Raw genomic sequence first — 23,795 nt, forward strand, 5'->3', positions numbered from 1 at the left:
GCGAATGTCTTTGGACTGTGGGGGAAACCAAAGCACCCGGAGGAAACCCACGCCACAACTGATCTAACCAGGACTCGAACCAGCAACCTTCTTGCTATGAGGCGACAGTGCTAACCACCGAGCCACCGTGACACCCTAATAAGAAATCAATTTTGGTTTAATAGTTAGTATTAATAGGTAGTTATTATTATTAGTTAGTATTAATAGTTGATTTTTGTGCTGTTTTTGCTGTTTTAAAATTATTAGTTTATAATTCACATCATTTCAGTTAACATATTATTTTGCTCCAAGTTTCAAATAGTTTTAGGTTAATTGCATTTGATTTAATGAACTATAATACCTCTCTTTTGAACCATAAAATTAATGAATTGTTGCATTTTAATAATTAAATATTAGATATTTTCCGTCTAATATATTTTCAGTTAAAGTATTTAATTAAAAACTTATATATTTAATATTTGATGTAGAAATGTTTGTAAAAATAAAAACATTTCATGCTACATTATTAATATATTCTTCTTTTAAAAGGTTGCAAACTCTACTTACTGTTGCGTGAAACTATATTCACAATACAGCATGACCTCAAGTGCCTTATTGCCGTAATAATGCACAATAGGTAAAATATAGTAAATGAAATACAGGCTTTAAAATAGATTTGCTAAAATGATCTGATGTTTGATAAAACCTGAAAGCACAATACCTGGAAATTGTTCTTTTGCCAAACTTTTATTGCTGCAGCTCTTAAATATAATCATGGGAAATTTAAAAGCAAGTGGCCAATTGATGGATTACTTGGGAAAACAATTCAAACAAAAGAACATTTTGATATGTTCAGGCTTATTATTAAACATGACGGACGTGAAATGCATTAGGGATATGATCCGAGATCCAAATATGGCTCAATGCTGCCCTCTTCTGTTTGTTGTGTGAAGCTGTTCATGTCATTATTTACTCACTCTTAAATACATTTAAACCAGTAATATTTTTTCAAAGATCAGCATAAAGTTTGAGTTTTTTTTTTATCTTGTAATGAATTATCTAGGAGTGTAATCATGTCATATGCATGTTTTGTTTACTAGAAAACCGGATCTAGTGTGTTAGTTCTCTAGCGAGCGCTGTCTGCTGCTGGATAATGTGCTGCTTTTCGGGGTTTTCACTTCTTTTCCTCCTCCAACACGCAGAGACTCGTCTTTATGCAGGACCTGCGACAGAGAACCAACAAACACCATGTAAATGCAGTGTATACATTCATTCATTTTCCTTCGGCTTAGTCCCCACATGGACATTTCTAATTATGTACACAGCCACTGTACATATACATTTGTAATTATGTTCATCTATCTGCACGCTTCTGATTACTAATAGCAACCTGTACATATATTTATTTAGTGTAAATCTGTTCATAGCTAATACAACCTGAATATAATGTTCATAGTACATTCATCTGTAAATATCACCATTGTTTTTCTATAACTGCACTTTATAACTTATACCTGTATCCTGCACTTGCTGCTATTGCACTGCTGGTTAGACCTGAAACTGCATTTCGTTACCTTGTACTTGTACATGTGTAATGACAATTAAGTTGAACCTAATCTTATGTAATTATATTGATCAGGGGTCGCCACAGCGGAAAAAAAAACGCCAACTATTCCGGCATATGTTTTATGCAGTGGATGCCCTTCCAGCCGCAACCCAGTACTGGAAAACACCCATACACACTCTCATTCACACTCACACTACAGTCAATTTTGTTCACCCAATTTTGTTCACCTATACCTCAGCATATACTGTGGGGGAAACCAGAGCACCCGAAGGAAACCCACGCCAACATGGGGAGAACATGCAAACTCCACACAGAAATGCCAACTGGCCCATCCGTAACTCGAACTAATGACCTTCTTGCTGTGAGGTGACAGTGCTAACCACTGAGCCACCATGCCAACCTAGTGTATACATTTGAAGGTTGAATTATTAACCCTGCTCCCAAGTGACGTTTAACAGAGCTAGGAGATTTTTTATGAATTTCTTAGAATATTATTATTGATAATAATAATAATAATATTAATAGTAATAATAATAATAATAATAATAATAATAATAATAATAATAATAATAATAATAGTAATAATAATATTAATAATAATAATAATAATAATAATAATAATAATAATAATAGTAATAATAATAATAATAATAATAATAATAGTAATAGTAATAATAATAATAATAATAATAATAATAGTAATAATAATATTAATAATAATAATAATAATAATATTAATAATAATAATAATAATAATAATAATAGTAATAATAATATAATAATAATAATAGTAATAATAATAATAATAATAATAATAATAGTAATAATAATAATAATAATAGTAATAATAATATTAATAATAATAATAATAATAGTAATAATAATAATAATAATAATAATAATAATAATAATAGTAATAATAATAATAATAATAATATAGTAATAATAATAATAGTAAATAGTGCAATAATGGGTACAAAAGTCAGGACTGAAATATACAAATTACTACATGAACAAACAATGAACAATACATTTATTACAGTATCTGTTCATGCTAGTTAATGAAAATACAGTTGTTCACCGTTAGTTCATGTTAACTCACTGTGCATTAATTAATGTTAACAAGCATGAATTAGAATTTTATTAAGGCATTAGTAAATGAATTAATAAATGCTCTACAAGTACCTAGTTCATGTTAGTAAATTCATGAACTTTAACATTAATTAAAGTGTCACAGAATTTTCAGTGCTTTAATTTAAAAATTAAAACTATAAAAGAAACATTCTCCATTGGCATAAATAATTTAAAATAAGGTGGTAGTAAATAAAGTAAAATAGGTACAAAATCAGGATTGAAACAATCTGATACAGTCTCTCTCATATTGAACAAAATTGTACAGTTTTCTTGCTGGCACTATTTATTTTGGCTGTTTTATATTCCAAACTAATAATGTCCAGTAGGTAGAGGAAATAATAATTTTGAAATTAAATCAAACTATAAAGGGCCCATGAACTTAAAATGAAGTTTTTCAGATTCAGATGTATCAGCATTGCTTTATGATATCTATAAGCTAGTGTGCTCCAAAACAGTGACAAAATTTGCGTTTAGGAGATATTAAACTGGTATAAACATGTAAAGCATGTAGTTTGTCACTTGCGCCTAAATGGATCAACGTTTTTAATTCACATCACCTCATACCTCAGTTTCTCATCAAATAGTGACAAATCAAATGCTCTCTAGTGTGACATGCCCCCCCCCTTCAAGACCTTCAGATTTGATGTCCTTGAGCTCAACCAATTTCACTGGTAAAGCAAAACGCTATTGGCTGTTTATAAAAAGGGGAGGAGCTACACTGTGTCCCACCCTCTTTTCATGTTTGGTTGAAATTACATCAAACATCGAATAAAATTCAGTGTTCATACATGTTTACTACTAGCATTCCATAACTTTTCCAAGACTTTTCCAGAACTTTCAAGTAAATTTTCATGACCTATTGATTCATGTAACGTCTATGTATATATGGTAAATAATAAGAAAAACAATGCATGTTCAAATTTATTACAGCATATCATAAAACACACAACAATCTATTTTAAATGTATCTATATTTATGTAAAATTGATTTGATAATGCTTACACAGCACTAATAATTTAAGAGCATGTTTTTGATAATGATTCTGATAATGCTTACACAGCACTAATAATTTAAGAGCATGTTTTTGATATTGATTTTGATAATGCTTACACAGCACTAATTTAAGAGCATGTTTTTGATATTGATTTTGATAATGCTTACACAGCACTAATAATTTAAGAGCATGTTTTTGATAATGATTCTGATAATGATTACACAGCACTAATAATTTAAGAGCATGTTTTTGATATTGATTTTGATAATGCTTACACAGCATAATAATTTAAGAGCATGTTTTTGGCCAAGGACAGAAAAAGCACAGACAACTAAGCTATATTAAAGTTAGAGCTGCACAATACATATCGTTTCAGCATCGATACTGCAATGTGTGCATTCGCAATAGTCACATCGCAGAATTTGCAATGTGGGAATTATAGTTTAATATATAGTTAATCCTAATGGAGTAAAGGTTTATCATCTGCATGCATTTTTAAAGAGATCACCCAAAAATGGCTTACCATTTTCATTAAACCCTTCACTTATTTCAATAATTCTTTTGAAAATTGAACAAAAAGAAGATAATTTATCAAATTTATTATATAGATATATAATTTAATAACTCCTATACTACTGAAACAAGTGAAGGGTGAGTAAATAGCGAGTACATTTTAATCTTTGAGTGAACTGTCCCTTTAAGGCCTGTGTTCAGAGTGTAAAACATCCGGCCACAGGTCATTTTTAATAATAAAGTTTTATTAATGAAGCTGACTTTATTAATAAAAACTTTAATAAAGATTAAATAACAATGAAGACTATGAAGTTGATTATTCAATATAATATATACTGAATAATAGTAATAATAATAATAATAATAGTAATAATAATTCCCTGACTTTTCCAGGTTTTCCATGACCGTATGAAGCCTGAAAAATGCACATTTCAAAGCACTTCACAGGACCTTTAAGCTAGTATTAAGACTAGTATCTTGCAAAGTAGCTAGTAAATTATTATGTACTGTCATCATGGCTAAGGCAAAACAAATGAGTTATTTAGAAATGAGTTATTAAAAATATTGTTTAAAAATGTGTCTCTATTAAACCACAGTTGGAATAATTAACAACCAAAACAGAGTTGTTCTGTTTGTCTTACACTGCTCATCATAATGTGCCGATGAAGTTCATGATGAGTCAAAGGTCGATCCTCTTCATCTGTGAGAGATGAATCCTCTGCCTCATAATCATGCCTGAGCACAGTAAGATTAGGAGCATGTGTTAATGAATAAACTCATGTAAAGCTGTTGTATGTTGCGTCAGCTTTATGTACGAGCGGCTGCACCTGGTAATGTGAGGCTGAACCATCGCTGTTTGTTTCTGCACATCTGCTTTCTGACCCAGCAGGAACTGAGCGACCTCTTTCAGGTCGTAATTCTTCTCCAGGTCCTGTCAACATAATTTATATAACATTTACACAGGCGTTTGAGATAATTACAATTTTTCTGAATGTCTGTTATGCTTGACAAGAATTTTCAGCAACACTTTACAATATGGTTGTATAAGTTAATGTTGGATAATGCATTAATAACATGAACAAACAATGAACAATACATTTATAACAGTATTTGTTCATGAAAATACAGTTGTTCACCGTTAGTTCATGTTAACTCACAGTGCATTAATTAATGTTAACAAGCATGAATTTGGATTTTAATAAGGCATTAGTAAATGATGATTAATAAATGTTGTACAAGTATTTAGTTCATGTTAGTAAATGTTTTAACTAACAAGAACTAATTAAACCTTATTGTAAAGTTTGGCGGGTGTCACGGTGGCACAGTGGGTAGCACGATCGCCTCACAGCAAGAAGGTCGCTGGTTCAAGCCCCTGGCTGAATCAGTTGGCATTTCTGTATGGAGTTTGCATGCTTGTGTTGGTGTGGGTTTCCTCCGGGTGCTCCGGTTTCTCCAACAGTCCAAAGACATGCGGTATAGGTGAATTGAATAAACTAAATATGCCGTAGTGTATGAGTGTGAACGCAAGAGTGTATGAGTGTTACCCAGGGTTGAATTGCATATGGAAGGGCATCCGCTGCGTGAAACATATGATAGATAAGTTGGTGGTTCATTCCGCTGTGGCGACCTCAGACTAATAAAGGAACTGAGCCAAAAAGAAAATGAATAAATGTAAAGTGTGGCTCAATTTTCAGTGCTTTTAATTTTGTAACTAAAACTATAAAAAACCATTCTCCATTAGCATAAAAATATAAAATAAAGCATTAATATCCAATTCATTTTTATATTTATATTTTATATTAATAATATACATTTTTATCTATATTTTCAAATGTCACTAACAGAAATTAAATTTAACTAAATTTAACATAAATATTAATACAAAATATACCAACATTTTTTTTTAACTGAATAATTATTTAAAAATGTAATCTATTGCAAATATATGTAATCTAGTGTTGTAAAGTTGCATTTTTACCATTATCACTTCAATCTTCATTGTCACACGATCCTTCAGAAATCATTATAAATGACATGATCTTTTGTGGAAACCATGATGGACTAGTAACATTCATTCATTCATTCATTTTCCTTCGGCTTAGTCCCTTTATTCATCAGTGGTCGCCACAGCAGAATGAACCACCAACTTATCCAGCATATGTTTTACAAAGCGGATGCCAGCTGCAACCAACGATGCTGTGTAATTATTTAAAACAGCCATTCTTTAAATTACTTCAACGGTCATTATTTAAAAGAGTCAAAACATGGACAATTGTTTGGTAGAGCGGCAGTCAAAGGGTTAAAAAGTCAGTTAAACCTATTGACTTAACTTTTATAATTATGCACATAATCTGTTTACTTAATAATTATAAGGCAATGACTTTACTCTCTTTTTTTAAAGTAACGTCAACTGATTGCTTTTTACAGTGCATCTGGTGCAGAGTGAATAGCCCCTTTCACACATACAGACCTTACCGGAAAATTACCGCCAATTTTTCGGAAAGGTCTGTATGTGTGAACAGGTCCTTTTTGAAAATACTGGTAAATTCGTTCCGGCAATTTTCCGGAAAGAGAAGTTGTAACATTACTGGTAATTTGCCGGAATGCTGCTCTTTGTGAACGCAGAAGGAAAATTGCCAGACGACACGTCTCTGATGTGAGACGACAAATACAGCCAATAAAAACTTTGCGATGCATCCACATCTGCACTGTTTACGAAATAAAAGCCTTTGAATATTTTTTCAGACACATTCAGCTGCTAGATGTTAGTCAGATAACGCTTATATCTTCCTTCTGAATGCAACTGTGGAAAAAATAATCGATAAAATGCTTATGATAAACCGCCGTTTGTTTACCTTCAAGCTCTGTCTCAGTTGCTAGTGCACGTGAAGTGCAAGAGTGCTCCGCTGACCGCCAGCACACACATATTATGTACATCTCAACATGCGAAGTGTTCCTCCATGTTTTTATCTAAGTTGTTCACAATACTTATACATCCACAGAATTTGTAATGTAGTCAAGCATGTAAACTTGCAGTTCACGCAAGTGTCTTTGGATGTCTCTGGGACAAAGCAGCTGCATGAATGCTAAAGATTTGCATAAAAGTGAAATCATCAACAAAAGCCTGACGTCTTCTATGTGTACAAATACAAGCGCAGCAGTTTAGAGCTCATTTCTGGTTAGTGATGTCAGAATTTACCGGTATTTTGGAACGGATGTGTGAATGGTCTTTTCAGGAAAAATTCCGGAACGTCCTTGCCTGTGTGAACAGCGCTTCTTTGAATTTACCGGTAAAGTCGTTTCCTGTAATTTTCTGGATATTTACCGGTATCTCTGTGTGAAAGGGGCTTATGTGGTTTTCCTGTACCTTTGATTTAATGAAGGCCTGAATGGTGAGCAGTTCACTGGTCCTCTGCTCCACCAGACTGAGGTATGTCATGATGTTACTGTCTCTGATCCCAGAAGAAGAGCCCAACATGTCGTCCATCAACGCTCGATCACAGTCCATCTTACTGAACACACTATCAATCCCTACAATCACATTAACACGTACAGATAAAGGCAAAATAATTAGCCCTTGAAAAATTTGTCTTTTTCAAATATTTCCCAAGTGATGTTTAAAATAGCAAGGACATTTTCACAGCATTTCCTAAAATATTTTTTTGATCTGGAAAAAGTATTATTTCTTTTAGTTTGGCTACAATAAAAGCAGTTTTAAATTTTTTGTGTATGAGTGTGAGTCTGTGTGTCAATGAGAGTATGGGTGTTTCCCAGTACTGGTTGCGGCTGGAAGGGCATTTACTGCGTAAAACGGAATATGCTGGAATAGTTGGCAGTTCATTCCACTGTGGCGACCCCTGATAAATAAGGGACTAAGCCGAAGGAGTATGAATGAATATATCCAATGACTTGCCTATTTAACTTAGTTAAGCCTTTAAATTGCAATTTAAGTTGACAAATAGTGTCTTAAAAAATAACTACAAAAATATTATGTACTGTTAAAATGGTTTTGAAAATTAGTTATTAAAACTATTATTTTTGAAAATATGTTTAAAATAATCTCTACATTAAGCAGCACATGGGAGAATATTTGAAACCTAATTAAAATTTCACAGAAGGGCTAATCATTTTGCCCTTTGAGGTGCAGTGTGTATGTTTGACACCCAGTGGTTGAACTAGGTATTACATTCCTGGTTCAAAACAAACGCAAGCGCAGGTTGCCAGATTGAGGACCAAAAGGTCTGACTATCGAGCCGAACGGCTGATTTAAATCGGGTTCTATATAAAAGCAATGGCACACGATAGAGGGAATATTTTCCATGTTAAAAGGAGTTTTTTTCTAACCAACACCTCAAATTGATATATTAGAAACTATATCAATATCTATTTCTCAGAAAACAACAGAAAACTGACAATGATCACCTCAGGTACGCCTCATGTGCTTTTATTCAGTGTTAAATGCTAATAATGCGAGTTTGAATGCCATTTTACATGGCATTTATTGCCATACTCCTGAAAGCAGCAGCAGATAGTTCACCTCAGATCTTGAAAATAAAATAAGCTATATGAAATTGAACTTTAGATCTGTAAACTTTAGAACAGTGCAAGCCAATGCATATCAGTGATTCAGCATGTACATTTACTGACGTTAAAGAGGTTTAATGTGTATTAATTAGATTATAAACCTTACCATTTCGCTAGGGAGCAGTAAGTGCACTATTCTGTGCTTCTGAATGGCTGTATTTAAATTTCTGTCGTGTTTTGTCTGGTACAAACAGCCAAACTGCTTATCACTGCAAATTTCCTCACGTAGCGTGTTATTAGGACACATGATTACAATGTAACCTGCTCACCTAATGTTTACATTTATAATATTTATATTATTTGCTCTCTAATAACCACCTCATGTGGAACTCTGAATCTGCGTCTTATTTCGGAGTGTGTTACTGTCCACCGGAGGCTGCAGCTTCTCAGACTGAATGAATGAAACACGCTGTTTTCCACCAAGGCAACCCAGGGTGCTGAAATATAATTGGCTAAACTGGCATTGGGCGGGTAAAATAACCAAAACAAAGACAGACGTTCTGGCACGTAACTCACATTTTCAAATCAGAATATCTGACTTCAGCATTGTTTTTCAGATAAACAAGAATGTCCACTTGGCATGTTTCTTAAATATCTGCAAACATATTATGGTATTTTTATGCTGAAGAGTCAAACACGTACATACAGCACTCTTAACTGCATAACTGTTGGTATATAATGTGAAGTTTAATGCAAGTAATGTTCTTCTAATATGATAAGATTATCATATATGAGATGATCACCTGTTTTGATCAGATCAAGGGTCTTGCTGATGTCTTCGGCTTGAGCTTCATACTGCTGAGCTTGTGATTCACACTCTTGCTGAAGATCCTTCACCTGTTTTAAAGCCAGGTGATTTTCCTCTTCCTGTTGAAGACCTTTCATGCGCAGCTGTTCCATCTCTTCTTTAATCTGGAACAACATTACATGAAAGTTGCCATTGTACATGTTTTAAGTTTGTTCAACTAGTTCTGTGATCGACACACTGACCTGATGGATTTCCTCTCTCAGTCTGTCCGCTTCCGTGTTCTGTTCATTCACATAGTTGAAAAGAGCAAAATTTCTGTCCTCAACTGTTTAAGAAAACCACAATCATTTGTAGCATAACACATTGAAATCTTTTATTAGCACAAAAAATGTACAGCTCACCCTCAATGAATTTTGTAACCAGCTTCTCCAGATTCTCTTCTCCAGTCACTCTCTGAATACGATGGAAAACCTCCTCTAGAGTTTCACACTTCTCTTCTCCAGCATCAGCCTTCCTCTGCTCCTTCATCTCTGCCATCAGCACACATTGTTAACTTTTTATAACTTAAAATCATTTCTAAACATTCATAATCAGTCTATTATATACAAAAGTTTGGGCTCATTAAGTAAAAAAATAAGAATTTTATGTAGCAAGGGTGCATTAACTTGATCAAAAGTGACACCATAGACATTTATAATGCTACAAAAGAGTTATATTAATCAGAGTACATAATATAATTACTGAATATAGTAAGCCAAACAAATGTTTTTTAACACAGTGGAATGAACCGCCAACTATTCCAGCATATGTTTTACGCAGCAGATGCCCTTCCAGCTGCAACCCAGTATTAGGAAACATTCATACACTCTCATTCACACACTACGGCCAATTTAGTTTATTTAATTCACCTATAGCGCATGTGTTTGGACTGTGGTGGAAACTGGAGCACCCGGAGGAAACCCACACCAACACGGGGAGAACATGCAAACTCCACACAGAAATGCCAACTGGCCCAGCCGAGACTCAAACCAGCGACCTTCTTGTTGTGAGGAGACAGTGTTAACCACTGAGCCACCATGCCGCCCCACATCTATTGTAAATTGCAACAATATTTCATAATTTTACAGTTTGCATTTTATTTTGTTCAAATCATTATGCTAGTGTTTAACATAAGAGAAAACATCATCTTAGTGACCTCAAACTGTTAAAAGATACCAAACTAAAGCTTAAAAACAAACAATTCTCTTCTAATTCTTGTCTAGTTATTGCTCTCTGACCGTTTCTGCGGCTGATTTCCTGTGCTTCATCCAGAGTGTTTCTCTCATTACTCTTGGTGCTCATGAACTCTTTGAGTCTGTGTTCATGAGCGATGACTCTCTCCAGCTCCTTTACATCAGATGAATACTGGGCAAGATCCTTCACCTCCTTCTCTTTCATCATGGTCATTTTGGTCTGAGCTTCCACTCTGAAAAACACACGGATAATTAGAAACATCTTTAAAGTAGCTGTCCAAAACACTTTCTGAGGGTGGAGCAATTTATAATTCCATATAAAGTGGTTCTCTTTCAAAGGTTTTTGATTTTTGTTAAAGACTGGCTTTGCAATTTATTTTAGTGATGATGTAAGTATAAAAATTAAATCGAATTGAATTCAAATGATTCATTAACACTGTGTGCGAGAAGAAGAAGAATTTTAAGCAATGAAGACCTCAAGATTGTATAGAATCACCACTTTATTAATCCAGTCAAATTCAATTCAATTCAATTCACCTTTATTTGTATAGCGCTTATACAATGTAGATTGTGTCAAAGCAGCTTCACATAAAAGGTCATAGTAAATAGTAAATATGAACAGTGTAATTCTACTGGATAATATCTAGTGCCAACATTTATAATCCGTTACATACATAAAAAGCTTCCTAAATGCTTATTTAACGTTTCCAAAATCTTGTGTTGGAAATAAAATATAAAAGAAATTGTGAAATAATTTTCTATTAATATTTAATGTAACAGAAATATTTATGTTTTTATTATATGTTAAGTATTTATAATACATTTATCATATATTTATGTTATTATTTTAGTTTTATTATGTTATTATTTAGTATTTATGTTATTCCTGCACATATTAAAATACGGTGGCGCAGTGGGTAGCACGGTCGCCTCACAGCAAGAATGTCGCTGGTTCGAGCCTCGGCTGGGTCAGTTGGCGTTTCTGTGTGGAGTTTGCATGTTCTCCCCGTGTTGGTGTGGGTTTCCTCCGGGTGGTCCGGTTTCCCCCACAAGTCCAAAGACATGCGCTACAGGTGAATTGGGTAAGCTAAATTGGCCTTAGTGTGTGAGTGTGAATGAGTGTGTATGGATGTTTCCCAGAGATGGGTTGCGGCTGGAAGGGCATCCGCTGGGTAAAACATATGCTGGATCAGTTGGCGGTTCATTCCGCTGTGGCAGTGGCAAAATGACAGTAATGATGCTTTTTTGCTGCACTATAATCTTAAATTAAGTTTTTTTAATGTCTTGCAAATCTTCAAAATATGCCTGACCAGATTTGTTGATTTATACTGTTGATATACAGGTATTTAGCTATTGTTAATCTGAATGTGTTGGTGTTTTCTGTAAATCATTGTCAAAATGATTTGAATGCAGTTTTTTCTTTGTTCATTGAAAAAATAAATTAAATGTAGTAATATACATGAGGCAGCACGGTGGCTCAGTGGTTAGCACTGTCACCTCACAGCAAGAAGGTCACTGGTTCAAATCCAGGCTGGACCAGTTGGCATGTCTGTGTGGAGTTTGCATGTTCTCCCCGTGTTGGCGTGGGTTTCCTCCGGGTGCTCCGGTTTCCCCCACAGTCCAAACACATGCACTATAGGTGAATTGGATTAACTAAAATGGCCGTGAATGAGAGAGTGTATGGATGTTTCCCCAATACTGGGTTGTGGCCGGATGAGCATCCTCTGTGTAAAATATGTGCTGGAATAGTTGGCGGTTCATTCCACTGTGGCGACCCCTGATAAAGGACTAAGCCGAAGGAAAATGAATGAATATTATATATGAAGGGCGTCACGGTGACAGTGGGTAGCAAAAGACATGCGCTATGGGTGAATTGACAAGCTTAACTGGCTGTCGTGTATATGTGTGAATGCAAGAGTGTATGGGTGTTTCCCAGTTTTGGGTTTCGGCTGGAAGGGCATCTGCTGCATAAAACTTATGCTAGATAAGTTGGTGGTTCATTCTGCTGTGGTGACCCCTGATTAATAAAGGGACTAAGCCGAAAAGAAAATTAATTAATTATACATGAAAAATATATAGTTGGTTCATTAAGCTGTGGCAACCCCTGAGAAATCCGGAACTAAGCCAAAGGAAAATGAATAAATAAATGAATGAAATTTTATATATAGGAAAAAACTAAAGCTGTACACTAAAAAAAACTTGCTGCCTACAATTGTTAATTTGAATCAAATGAACTTTTATAGTCAACTCAACTTACATCAGTCAAACTGGATATGAAAAATGAAAAATATGAAGTTAAAAACAAACAAATGTTGAAACATGATTAACTGATTAATATTAGTTAAAGTAAAATAAAAACATTTGTTCCAATGTCTTTTTGTCATATCGATTATGAGTTTTTACCGTGTACTACAATTTTATTGAGCTCGAAAACCCCTTTTCATCCTTGACCCTCATAGAGTTGTAGAAACGTTGTACATTTGTATTTCCCTCACCTTGCCTCATATGCTGTGGTGGACATGTCAATTACTTCACCAATATCCCTACGAACATCTTGTAAAACCTGTAAAACAACATCAGCTGTTTTAACTGTATCGAATCCAAATGTATCCCTAAAACTCAGTATACATGAAACCAGATTCACAGACCTTCTCCAGTCTGCGTTGCAGCTGCTGGAACCGCACGCGCTCCATCCGGAGAGTCTCGAGCTCTTCTCTGAGCTGGCTGTTCTTCGTCAGCTGCTCATTAAAGCGAATAAGGGCCTGCAACGACAACAACAACAGAAAAGATCAATGGAGAAATTAATTAACATGCCATGACTTTCATCAGTTTGAATAAATCTAATTTAAAATATGAAAGTTCTAAAAATTCACAATTTAATTGACTTTTGTTGGCAATACTTTTATATTAATAATTATATTCCAAACAAAACTTCAGCCTATAGTGTTGTAAAATAGTGTAAATATAATTTTCCCAGTGTTTTTTTCCCCTTGATTACATATATAATATTAATTTTTGGGAAAATATTTAATTAATTTTCATTCTCCACCACTAAGCAGTTTATAAAGTGTAAGATGTGAATAAACATGCATGTTCATAAGTTGTAAAAAGTATGTAATGCATATGCACCATAAATGAGAATTAGTTTTTCTATCATTTGATCTACTTGAGGTATACAGTGAGCCTTCCAATCCTATTAAATTTTAATTCAGATCCACTGAAGTGTTTACACAAAAGGTCTTCAAAGTGACTGAGAAATCAGTCTGATTACGGAACTTTGTCTGCATATACATGTAGACATTAAGGGTGTGTTTACACTTGGAGTTTGGCTCACTTCCAGAAAACTGTACCATTAGTCCTGCTTCATTAGCATTAATGCTGTCTTTTTAAAGATGTATACTTTTATGACTTTATTATGTATACTTTTATGACCTTATTTTGCAACATTTTAATATCAAAAGTACTACACAAATCCTTGTGCTGAGCTAAATGTTGTATCGTTGTATATGCAACCTGCCAGGTGTGAACACACTTTAAAAGAATTCACACCAGTTCAGCATTATCTAAAAATAGTTTGTTTTATCATTGGTTAGTGGTTAGCACTGTCGCCTCACAGCAAGAAGGTTGCTGGTTTGAGTCCCGGCTTGGTCAGTTGGCATTTCTGTGTGGAGTTTGCATGTTCTTCTGGTGTTGGCGTGAGTTTCCTCCGGGTGCTCCGGTTTCCCCCACAGTCCAAAGACAGGCACTATATGTGAATTGAATAAACTAAATTGGCCGTATTGTATGTGTGTGAATGAGTGTGTATGGGTGTTTCCAGTACAGGGTTGCAGCTGGACGGGCATCCGCTGTGTAAAACATATGCTGGATAAGTTGGCGGTTCATTCCGCTGTGGCAACCCCTGATGAATAAAGGGACTAAGCCGAAGGAAAATGAATGAATAAATCATGCCGAATGGTTCTTAGAACAGTTGGTTACAGTTGCAGTTGCATTTCAATGTGAGCCTGGTACATCGCGGCACGATTACAAACCAGTTCCAGGCATGGTTAGACAACCATGCTGAACTGTGCTAGTAGAGCGCATGTGTGAGTGTGAGGTTGCCAGTCTGTTGCCAGCTTCTCCATAGATGGTTAAGCAGAATCATTCTATTTATTTTTTTTTCTGTTCTTTAATGAAGTAAATATATAAAAAAGAGTCCAAAAAACAGTAATACATGATCATCATCCATATTGCTGTTTACTGTTTTCACTTTCACAATACACTTGCATTACCGAGGCAATGACTGACGCATTTGTATTACATTCCAAAAAGTTTCATTATCAGCACCACAGTGAAAAATGAAAAGGTATCTCTGCTGATTGGACTGGATCACCACGGAAATAAAATGGTTAAGCAAACAGAACCGTTCGACCCAATAGTGTAAAAGCAGGTTCTGTTTACCCGGTCCAGTTTGTTCTCCAGTGTTCGTGTGGCCTTCTGAGTGTGGCGGGCTTGAGACGTGTGACTTTGCGAAGATGTAATCTCCTCTCTTCTCGCTTCCACCAACTTCTTCTCCATATTCATAATCTGAAAAGAGAAAGCATGCACATAAACATCCACAGCACCATGTGAGATGTGTTAGGTGACAAAGAATGGACATGTATGCACCTCCTGCTCCAGCTGAGTTTGTGTCTGCTTCTCTTTTTCCAGTTGATCCTCCTGCATGTTTTGTTGCTCCAGGAGGGTTTGGATGTTCTCAGTATCCTGAGTTTCGCTCTGTCTGCGCGACTGGGACTCGAGCACACGCAACGTCCGTATCAGTTCCTCCTGTTCCTCACGCAGCTTGGAAATCTCCTGACTGCAGACAAAACACACACATGCAGGAAACTCAACCCATGCTCATTCTGAAACCATACCCCTATATACATTTCTGGAGAGCGCCAAATGCGTCCCAGGAGCTAAGTTTTTTTTGCAGTTTTTGTTTTTGCGAATCCACCAGAAGCTGCTGTGTACGCTTTTTGAGATTTCAAATTTCTCTTGTGAGTGCCATTCATGCCTGCTGTTCACCCGTAAATCAACCAGAGGATGCTGTTGACTGACTGACTGACTGACCTATCGACTGACCCACCCGCCTCCTTCCCTAAACCCAACCAACAGTTTTAAAAAGCAATCCAGAAAAAGAAAAGCCCTCACTTGATTTTTACCACGTTTTCAGATTTTACCACATTCTCACCCTGTTATTTACTTGATTGTTTTATTTTTTGGCTTCTGTTTTTTTTCTTAACCGCTTTACGGAACTGTTCTTCGCCAGACTCGATCCCGGTTGTCGTGGACAACTCCTCTCTGCGTCGCAAGTCTGCCGACACATTTGGAGCTAACTGGACAAACTGGTAACAGCAGGAAAGCCGTCCATACGGCGGTAAGCGGTCAGCTGGTAAGCGCGAAAAGGAATAGTGTCATACCACCCTGTAACGTTTGTTTTAACGACGAAATGCAGCCATATGTACCTCTGGCTACATAATTCGTAATCTCCGAAAATGTATATAGGGCTATGTTTTCAGAATGAACCTATGTTGAACAAAATAAAATATGCTCAAACACATATGCTGATGATACACAGGGCAACTTATTAAGCAATGTTGCTGGGCAACTTGCTGGGTAAATGATGCCATAAATGGGCAACCAGGTCAGGCATTAACTAATTAGGGCAACGGGTTACAGATTCAATATTGCTGTCCTTTCTGAATAGAAAAGTAACCAAACATCATCGCTTTACAAAAATGCTCTACAACATTCCTCAAAAAGTTGCCCTGTGTATCATCAGCATTACAGTACATAAGGCGCCATTTTTGTGCAAAACATCATGATGTTATAAAATAAGCTTTTACTGACAGTTCCTAACCCTACTCCAACATAAAATCCAATGCATTTATAGTATGAAAATTATATTTACTATATATTGCTATGGAAAAAATAAGACTTGAAAATTCTCAGTTCTTATGTATGGGTAAAATGCAGAAGGAAGAAAGGAATATTTCACCCAAAACTGAAAAATCTGTCATTATTTACACAAAATTCACTTGTCACAAACTTTTTTTTTTTCTGTTGAAGACAAAAGAAGTTACTTAGAAATATGTTGGAAATCTGTAACCATTGACTTTTATAGTTTTTGTTTATTCTACTACGGATGTCAATGGTTAAAGAATTCTAACTGTAAATATATTATTTTGTGTTCAACAGTAAACAGAAACTCATAAAGATTTGGTACCACTTGAGGGAGAGTGAATAATAAGAAAATAATCATTATTCCATGAACTATATATGATATATGTTTATTCTATAAAAGTCTCATAATATTTTTCCCATAATTTAAATAAAAATATTGTCCTTTAGAGCTTTTTAATTTTAACTGGTAAAAATAACAAATGTTATTCCACCAAATCTTGCATTCGTAATGCTTCTAAAGTTAAGACATTAATGTTGTGTTGTCAAAAAATGAATATAAACATGTAAGAACACGTCATCTTTTTTGACTTATTGTCTTTTTATGCTCTAAATTATGTTTTTATTTAAAATTTCGACAAAATGTCATCAGTACTCATTATATAAATTATGTTTTACACAAGCACATACACATAAATTTTTCATTTTTGCTATTTTATCCTATTCCATAGCTTTATATGATCTGTGATCAGAAGTATGCTGTGGCATTGACCATGGAACTGACCGTTGTTTGCGTATAATTTCTTGTGACTGGATGCTGTAGGCCTGTCGATCTCCCTCTGTAATACGAAACTGTCTCTGGAGTTTTTCAATCTCTGTCTCAGCTGGACACAAACAAGCATAAGCACATTGATCAGCATGACTATAATCTTAATTATCGATTGTTATGTGTGTTTTTTGGCATACCAATTCCATCAAAGTCCAAGTCGCTACTGTCGGAGAGGACACTGATCGCAGATCTTCCACGAGGCATGATGAAGATTATGATTATAGTCACAAAACAATGGACTGAAGGAGAAGACCAAATAAGTTATCAATAATGAAGACAAAATGTATGTAAAACCCCTCAAAGGTCACAACATCATCTTATGTTTTAAAAACAAGCAACAAGTAAACAATTATCTCCAGTAACTTATCTACTAAACTCTTCAGAACTCTTTAAAACACTATTGTTTAGATCATGGGTGCCCAAACTTTTTCTCATGAAGGGCCAAAAATCAAATATCATTGAGAGCCGTGGGCAGAAGATAAAAATGCCAAACTATTTAACATTAAAGTTGCCATGGGTAATTTATTTCGGAATATTTCCAAATAAATAGAAAAATGACTTTAAATCATATTAACTAAAGCAGTATAACATTTTTAATAACTTATTGGAATAAAAACATAATCAATCACATTAATAACAGGTCTGTAGCCAGCCTATTAAAAGGGGTGGTTATTTTTCTCAAAAAGTGGACCTATTTGCAGTTATTCGAGGTTCAAATACTGCATTTTAGAGACATTTTAAGCACTAATTTGTGCTGAATTAGCTTGTCGGATGGTTATCATTACCACAATTTGGGCAATTGATCGTGCCCAACTGAGCCTGGTTTCTCTCAAGGTTTTTTTTCTTCACTTCCGCCATTAGTGAAGTTTTTTTTCCCTCTCCGCTGTCGCCACTGGCTTGCATGGTTCGGGATCTGTAGAGCTGCGCATCGTTGGATTTGCCCTTCAATATTTGGACTCTCAGTAGTGATTATTAAACCACACTGAACTGAGCTCAACTGAACTGAACTTAAACACTACAAACTGAACTACACTGTTCCTATTTACTGTGACCTTTTATGTGAAGCTGCTTTGACACAATCTACATTGTATAAGCGCTATACAAATAAAGGTGAATTGAATTGAACAATTTTTGATGCAACAAAAATACTTCCTACATTTTTGTCAAGGTGCTTATCATACTATTTTTTGTTTACAAAAAATTATGTTTACAAATGTGCATTTAAACTGTAAGTTATTACAGTTTTATATATAATGTAATGAGATTAGAATTTAAGAAATATGAAAATACTTAATTTTAAATGCTAATTTATTATCCATCATAAAAAAAATTTAAAATTAAAATTAAAACTGTAGCCTATGGGCAAACTACAAACTGGCCAGCTCATTCCTCAGTCAGAATTTGTTGATTTAAATAATAAAAGCCTTCTTTTATTGGTTATTTTATTGGTTATTCTTCTTAAAGCCTTCTTCTATTGGTTATTTGGTCTATATTGGTCTTTCGAACCATACGAACCACCCGAACATTTTAAACTAAATTACAGCATTTCAATTTAAACATTTAATCTCAGTTAGCTTTTTTTTGTAGATTAACAATAAAACAAACAAATAAAAGATTACATAAAATTTGAACTAATTTCTAAACCATCCCCATCATTCTCCTTCTCTTCTCAAATGGGACGGTGGGCAAAAAAAGTTTACCATGGGCCAACTTTGACCTGCGGGCCCTAGTTTGGGCATGTCTATTTTATACAGTCATTTTATATATGTATATATATGTATATAGTATACAAAGTATACAATGTATATTTTATACAGGTCTATTTTATATAGTCATTGGTCTAGATACATAAAATAATATTACGTACATTGTACTTAATATTCTGAATAAATGTAGTCTACGTAATATTTTAATTGTACAAACAAAACATTTAATGGTACCTTATTTATCTTAAAAAATTTTAAGCATCATACATTAAACTTTGATGAATTAAACCCCAAAATTACTTGATCTTTCTAGCAACGCCTAGCAACAAGTCATAGGCTAGCGTAATGCCGAGTCCAGACTGCTTGATTTTAGCCCCGATTTTGACTCGCCGACAGGTTTTGAGAAATCGCCGACAAAAGCCTAAAATCACAGGCAAATCGGTGCTCGTGCACGTGAGTGACAATCACACTGTATGAACTATCAAAGACGCGATCTGAGAGAATCGCCGATTCAAATCATGCCGTGTGAGATGATTTTTGACTGAAAATAACATCAGCGACCACCTACAGCCAATGAGAGAGCAGCATTCGCTTGCGTGTGTGTGTACCTGCAGGCCAGAGCGAGGTTGAGGGAGAAGTTAAAGGCGCTCATTTTCGGTTTATTTGGACCCAAATAAATGGAGGAAAAACTAGTGGAGGTTTGACATGAGCACCCGTGTCTGTTTGACGTTTCATACAGAAAGTTAAAAAAGAAAGTTGAGGAGAAATTGCTAATTCCCTTCAAACCCAGGTGAGCAAATATGTACATTTTCTACCCCATTAAAGGCTTCTTTCTCGTTATGTAGTTAACAGCAAAAGATATACTACGTGTTTTTGGCTGTGAGACGTAGTTTGGACGAAAGTCATGCAATGTAAAACCCCCTGTCGCCGATCCATCTTGCAGTGTAAACAAAGCAGCGACAAAACGCTAGCCCAGATAGCCATGCAGTGTGAACACATCTGTGACAGGACTACTTTGAAAGACATGCAGTCTGAACTCGGCCATAAGTCCTCCTCATAGATATATCTTGGAGTCCTCCTGACATATGCTAGTCCTGACATGCGCCAGTAACGGTCGATTCGTCAAACAAAAGCCCAAAAGGGTTTTTTAGAAAATTTATATTGAATATGAAACAAATCTAGTTATGAATTTAGAAATAATATTTGAAAACAGAGGAAAACGTAGGGTAAATGTAAATATTTGACGGTTAACGCAAAGGTGTCTGTCATACCATCAGCACTTTTGTAAGTATCTTAAGGACTGTGAATTATTAATTAATCACTATTTTTACACGGATGTGTTCACTAACTATACCATGCTTTTGGACATACACTGCATGTGGTAATACCACGGTAATGTTTTTATTCTTCAAACGTTAACGTAAGACATACATGCGTAGGCTTAAATGTTTCGCGCCGCACTACTTAACTATTTTAACATTAGTAACGTTAACGTTAGTCATGAATTCAGTTAATCAAAATGACATTAATTCGACACAACGGTGAAGCTGTAGAACAGGCAAGTCGTCAAAAATATGCCCAAAAATATAAATTTTAAATTTGCTACTTATGTTTTATCCGTGCTAAATATGATGAGGTAAATGAAGGCTTATCTTACCTTACTGTTATCAGTCTTCGGGTGGTTTTATTCATCAACTCTTCCTCCCCATGTAGGCAAAGTTGTTAGCAACCGTCTCCAAGGAAAATAGTGTTAAACGATCTACAGATGGCGCTGTTTTCTCACATAGACGACACGAGCAGAAGGAAGAGCTTTCATTCAGGTTTATTTTTGGCGTCTATTTATAACTAAATATTTAGAAGTACCCGTATTCATGAAGAAAACAAAAATTGACAATTTGTGTTGACAATAGTTTAAAATTGTAATTAATTTTTCTTGCACAGAAAATGACAATTGGTCAAAATAATCAGGGTTATTCCACCGTAGCCGTAGCCAAACTGCTGTAAGGAGTGGTTCTTTTTTTTTTTTAAAGTGGATTTTTTTGCAGTTATTATTTTCTATTTAATTATGAAGTTTAAATACTCCATTTAGTGACTTTTAAGCCCTATATTTAGCTGGATTAACTGGTCAGATGGTCAATTTTTGATGCACCGAAAATATTTCCTAAAGATTTATAATAAAGAAATGTGAAAAAAACAACAACTTATTTTTAAAATACAAAGTTATTATATCACATATCATTAGAAATAAATGTAGCCTGTTGTCATTTATTAAATGACAAATAACAAATAACAATCTGGCCAGCACATTCAGCTTTCCTCATTCAGAATTTGGCCATTTGAATAAAAAACAATTAAAACATAATAATAATAATGTAGAGCTTCACAATTTTTTCTAGCTTCTTTTGAAAAATGTGAAAATTCCTTCCTTTGAAAACTGTAGCTTGGATCAAATCCAGACAGTTCAATATGGAATGACTATGGCAAAACAGGTAATATTATTGATGTGGAACAAAGAGTGTACATCTAAATTTGAGACATGGCTCACAGAGTTTTGTAATGTACTACACATGGAAAAGATTAGATATGAGATTGCAGGTAAACCAAAGAAATTTTTTTGAATGTCTACAGACTGACCAATAAAAACTGAGCGGTGTGGAAGATTTCATAAAACATAGCAATGTGTACAAAATACAAATTTTCAATAATCAGGTATGTATAGGTGTTCATATATCCGAAACCTTTTTATTATTATTAATATTATTATTTTTATTTTATTTATTTTTTATCTCTTTTCCTTTTTCATTTTTTTTCCTCTTTTCTTGTTATCTGTATTGATTTGTACTCTCATATGTGTATATGCTCTATATGTAATGTACATATGCAGATATTTGACTGGACTTGTGGATATGTGCAGGTATAGATTTCTCATGGAGGAATATGATTAAGTATCTGTACAGTCGTGGACGTGCATGTGTATTTACATTTCAAATATGTTTACTTATTATTATTTGCTGGCATGGGAGGGATTTGGGGTTTGTTCTTTAAAAGGTGAAAAACTTTAAATAAAATATATATATATAAAAAAAAAGTGAAAATTCATACATAACAACAACAACAACAACAGCCTAATTACTATTAACCTTAGTAAATTTTGGTGCTTCGAAATCGCTTTTGGTGCTTCGGAATCGGACCTTTTCATTGGTCAATTTTTTCTTATATGAATAATCTTTCATTGACTTCACTTACGTCACATTCTGCATGGTCTTAAAACCTTCGATGTGTTATTTGCACAATTTATGATGGCATAGCAGTCAAAACAGGGCAAATGGAAAAATAGTGACAAATTTTACACCAATGGCAAATAATGGACCTTTGACAGTGGGGGGTATGTCTTTCGAACCACTCGAACCGCCTCTGGCTACGGGCCTGTTCACAAATTGTTGTTTTTGTAAATTAAAACATTGCTATTGTGTTGTCTAAAATTCAAACATTTCTGAAATCATGTCTTCTTTGGTATTTTGATTTATACTCTAAATGCCAACGTTTATTGTAAAGGCAAATGTCATCAATAGTTTGCAGAACGAAACAATGTTATCCTCAAACACATATAATATACTATATTATGTATAATGTAACATATAATATACTACAAATTGTAAGTCCAGAGAAATGTACTGTTGAGTGGAGGAACTATGACATCACCTTGTAGGCCAGTCGGCTGCTAGCATAAAACTGGTTCCCTCGATAAAATCCCCATGGGATCTTCCCATAGACTTTTCAAAAATTGCAAATAATAAGCTCTGCGTTCAAACACAGTTCGTTATACTTACGCGTTTTGTCCAGCAGGATAATCCTCACATGATAACATAACTTTTATCACTTTTGGGTCCTAAATGCAAATGCAAGAACTAAAAAGCTAACATTAGGCTATAAACTGACTACAGACTTCAGGGCGCTCGCTTGTTACATCACCACCATCCTGCTACCTACAACCTTTCAAGCTTATTTTTAGAATCAGAATCAGAATCAGTTTTATTGCCAAGTGTGCTTCACACACACAAGGAATTTGTTTTGGCTACAGATGCTTCCAGTGTACATAAAGTGACAAGTGACAACACAAAATAAATATGAAAAAAAAAAAAGATAAACATTAAACAGATGCAAAATATGGTTCATGACAAAGATTTACTTTCTCGATTTATTATATTATAATCCATGCTATATTTTTACTAGTTTATTCACGCATTTGCATCACTGAGAGACAGACTGCACTTTGATGAGCAGTATCTTCATAAAGTAGCTTTATGAAAAAAAAGATCAACAAATGAATCTGTCATGACGGTCTCTATAAGTGAAAGCATTATCTACACACAATATAAATGGCCAGTTAGAAAAATACTAAAAATCCAAATGCCTGACGAATCCAAATACCTGACGCAAGCTGTAAATTTAAAGCGGACAATTTTAAAAAACATTATTGCAATTTAAGGCGTGCTATGCATTCTAGACAGTTCACCTCGATGACGTATAATGTCTCCGACACAGCCTGTAGTCTCATTTAGCAACTTGATAGCAACCTCCTTTTTAAA

At 34.6% G+C, this 23,795-nt stretch overlaps 1 protein-coding gene across 1 annotated transcript; it reads right to left on the reverse strand.

The window, feature by feature from the left end:
• Nucleotides 1-730: 730 nt before the first annotated feature.
• On the reverse strand, nucleotides 731-23,174 carry odad1 (outer dynein arm docking complex subunit 1). Its single transcript, XM_056468366.1, has 16 exons — nucleotides 23,037-23,174; nucleotides 20,864-20,977; nucleotides 17,638-17,739; nucleotides 17,456-17,555; nucleotides 15,397-15,586; nucleotides 15,190-15,315; nucleotides 13,401-13,514; nucleotides 13,248-13,315; nucleotides 10,798-10,985; nucleotides 9,922-10,050; nucleotides 9,763-9,845; nucleotides 9,516-9,684; nucleotides 7,556-7,719; nucleotides 5,016-5,119; nucleotides 4,830-4,923; nucleotides 731-1,202 (listed from the first exon to the last, which is right to left on the reverse strand). The coding sequence occupies exons 3-16, from the start codon at nucleotides 17,702-17,704 to the stop codon at nucleotides 1,098-1,100; spliced, it is 1,701 nt and encodes a 566-aa protein (XP_056324341.1). The 5' UTR covers nucleotides 17,705-17,739; nucleotides 20,864-20,977; nucleotides 23,037-23,174; the 3' UTR covers nucleotides 731-1,097.
• Nucleotides 23,175-23,795: the final 621 nt, after the last annotated feature.

The sequence above is a fragment of the Danio aesculapii genome, chromosome 11 (genome assembly GCF_903798145.1).
Source record: "Danio aesculapii chromosome 11, fDanAes4.1, whole genome shotgun sequence".
NCBI lineage: Eukaryota > Metazoa > Chordata > Actinopteri > Cypriniformes > Danionidae > Danio > Danio aesculapii.

Excerpts from the sequence above, each read along its gene's own strand:
- odad1 (XM_056468366.1), bottom strand. The coding sequence starts at position 17,704 with ATGCCTCGTGGAAGATCTGCGATCAGTGTCCTCTCCGACAGTAGCGAC. Across the intron at positions 15,587-17,455 it reads GAAATTATACGCAAACAACG|TCAGGAGATTTCCAAGCTGC; the intron begins GTCAGTTCCATG and ends TTTTGTCTGCAG. Across the intron at positions 9,685-9,762 it reads TGAGAGAGGAAATCCATCAG|ATTAAAGAAGAGATGGAACA; the intron begins GTCAGTGTGTCG and ends ATGTTGTTCCAG.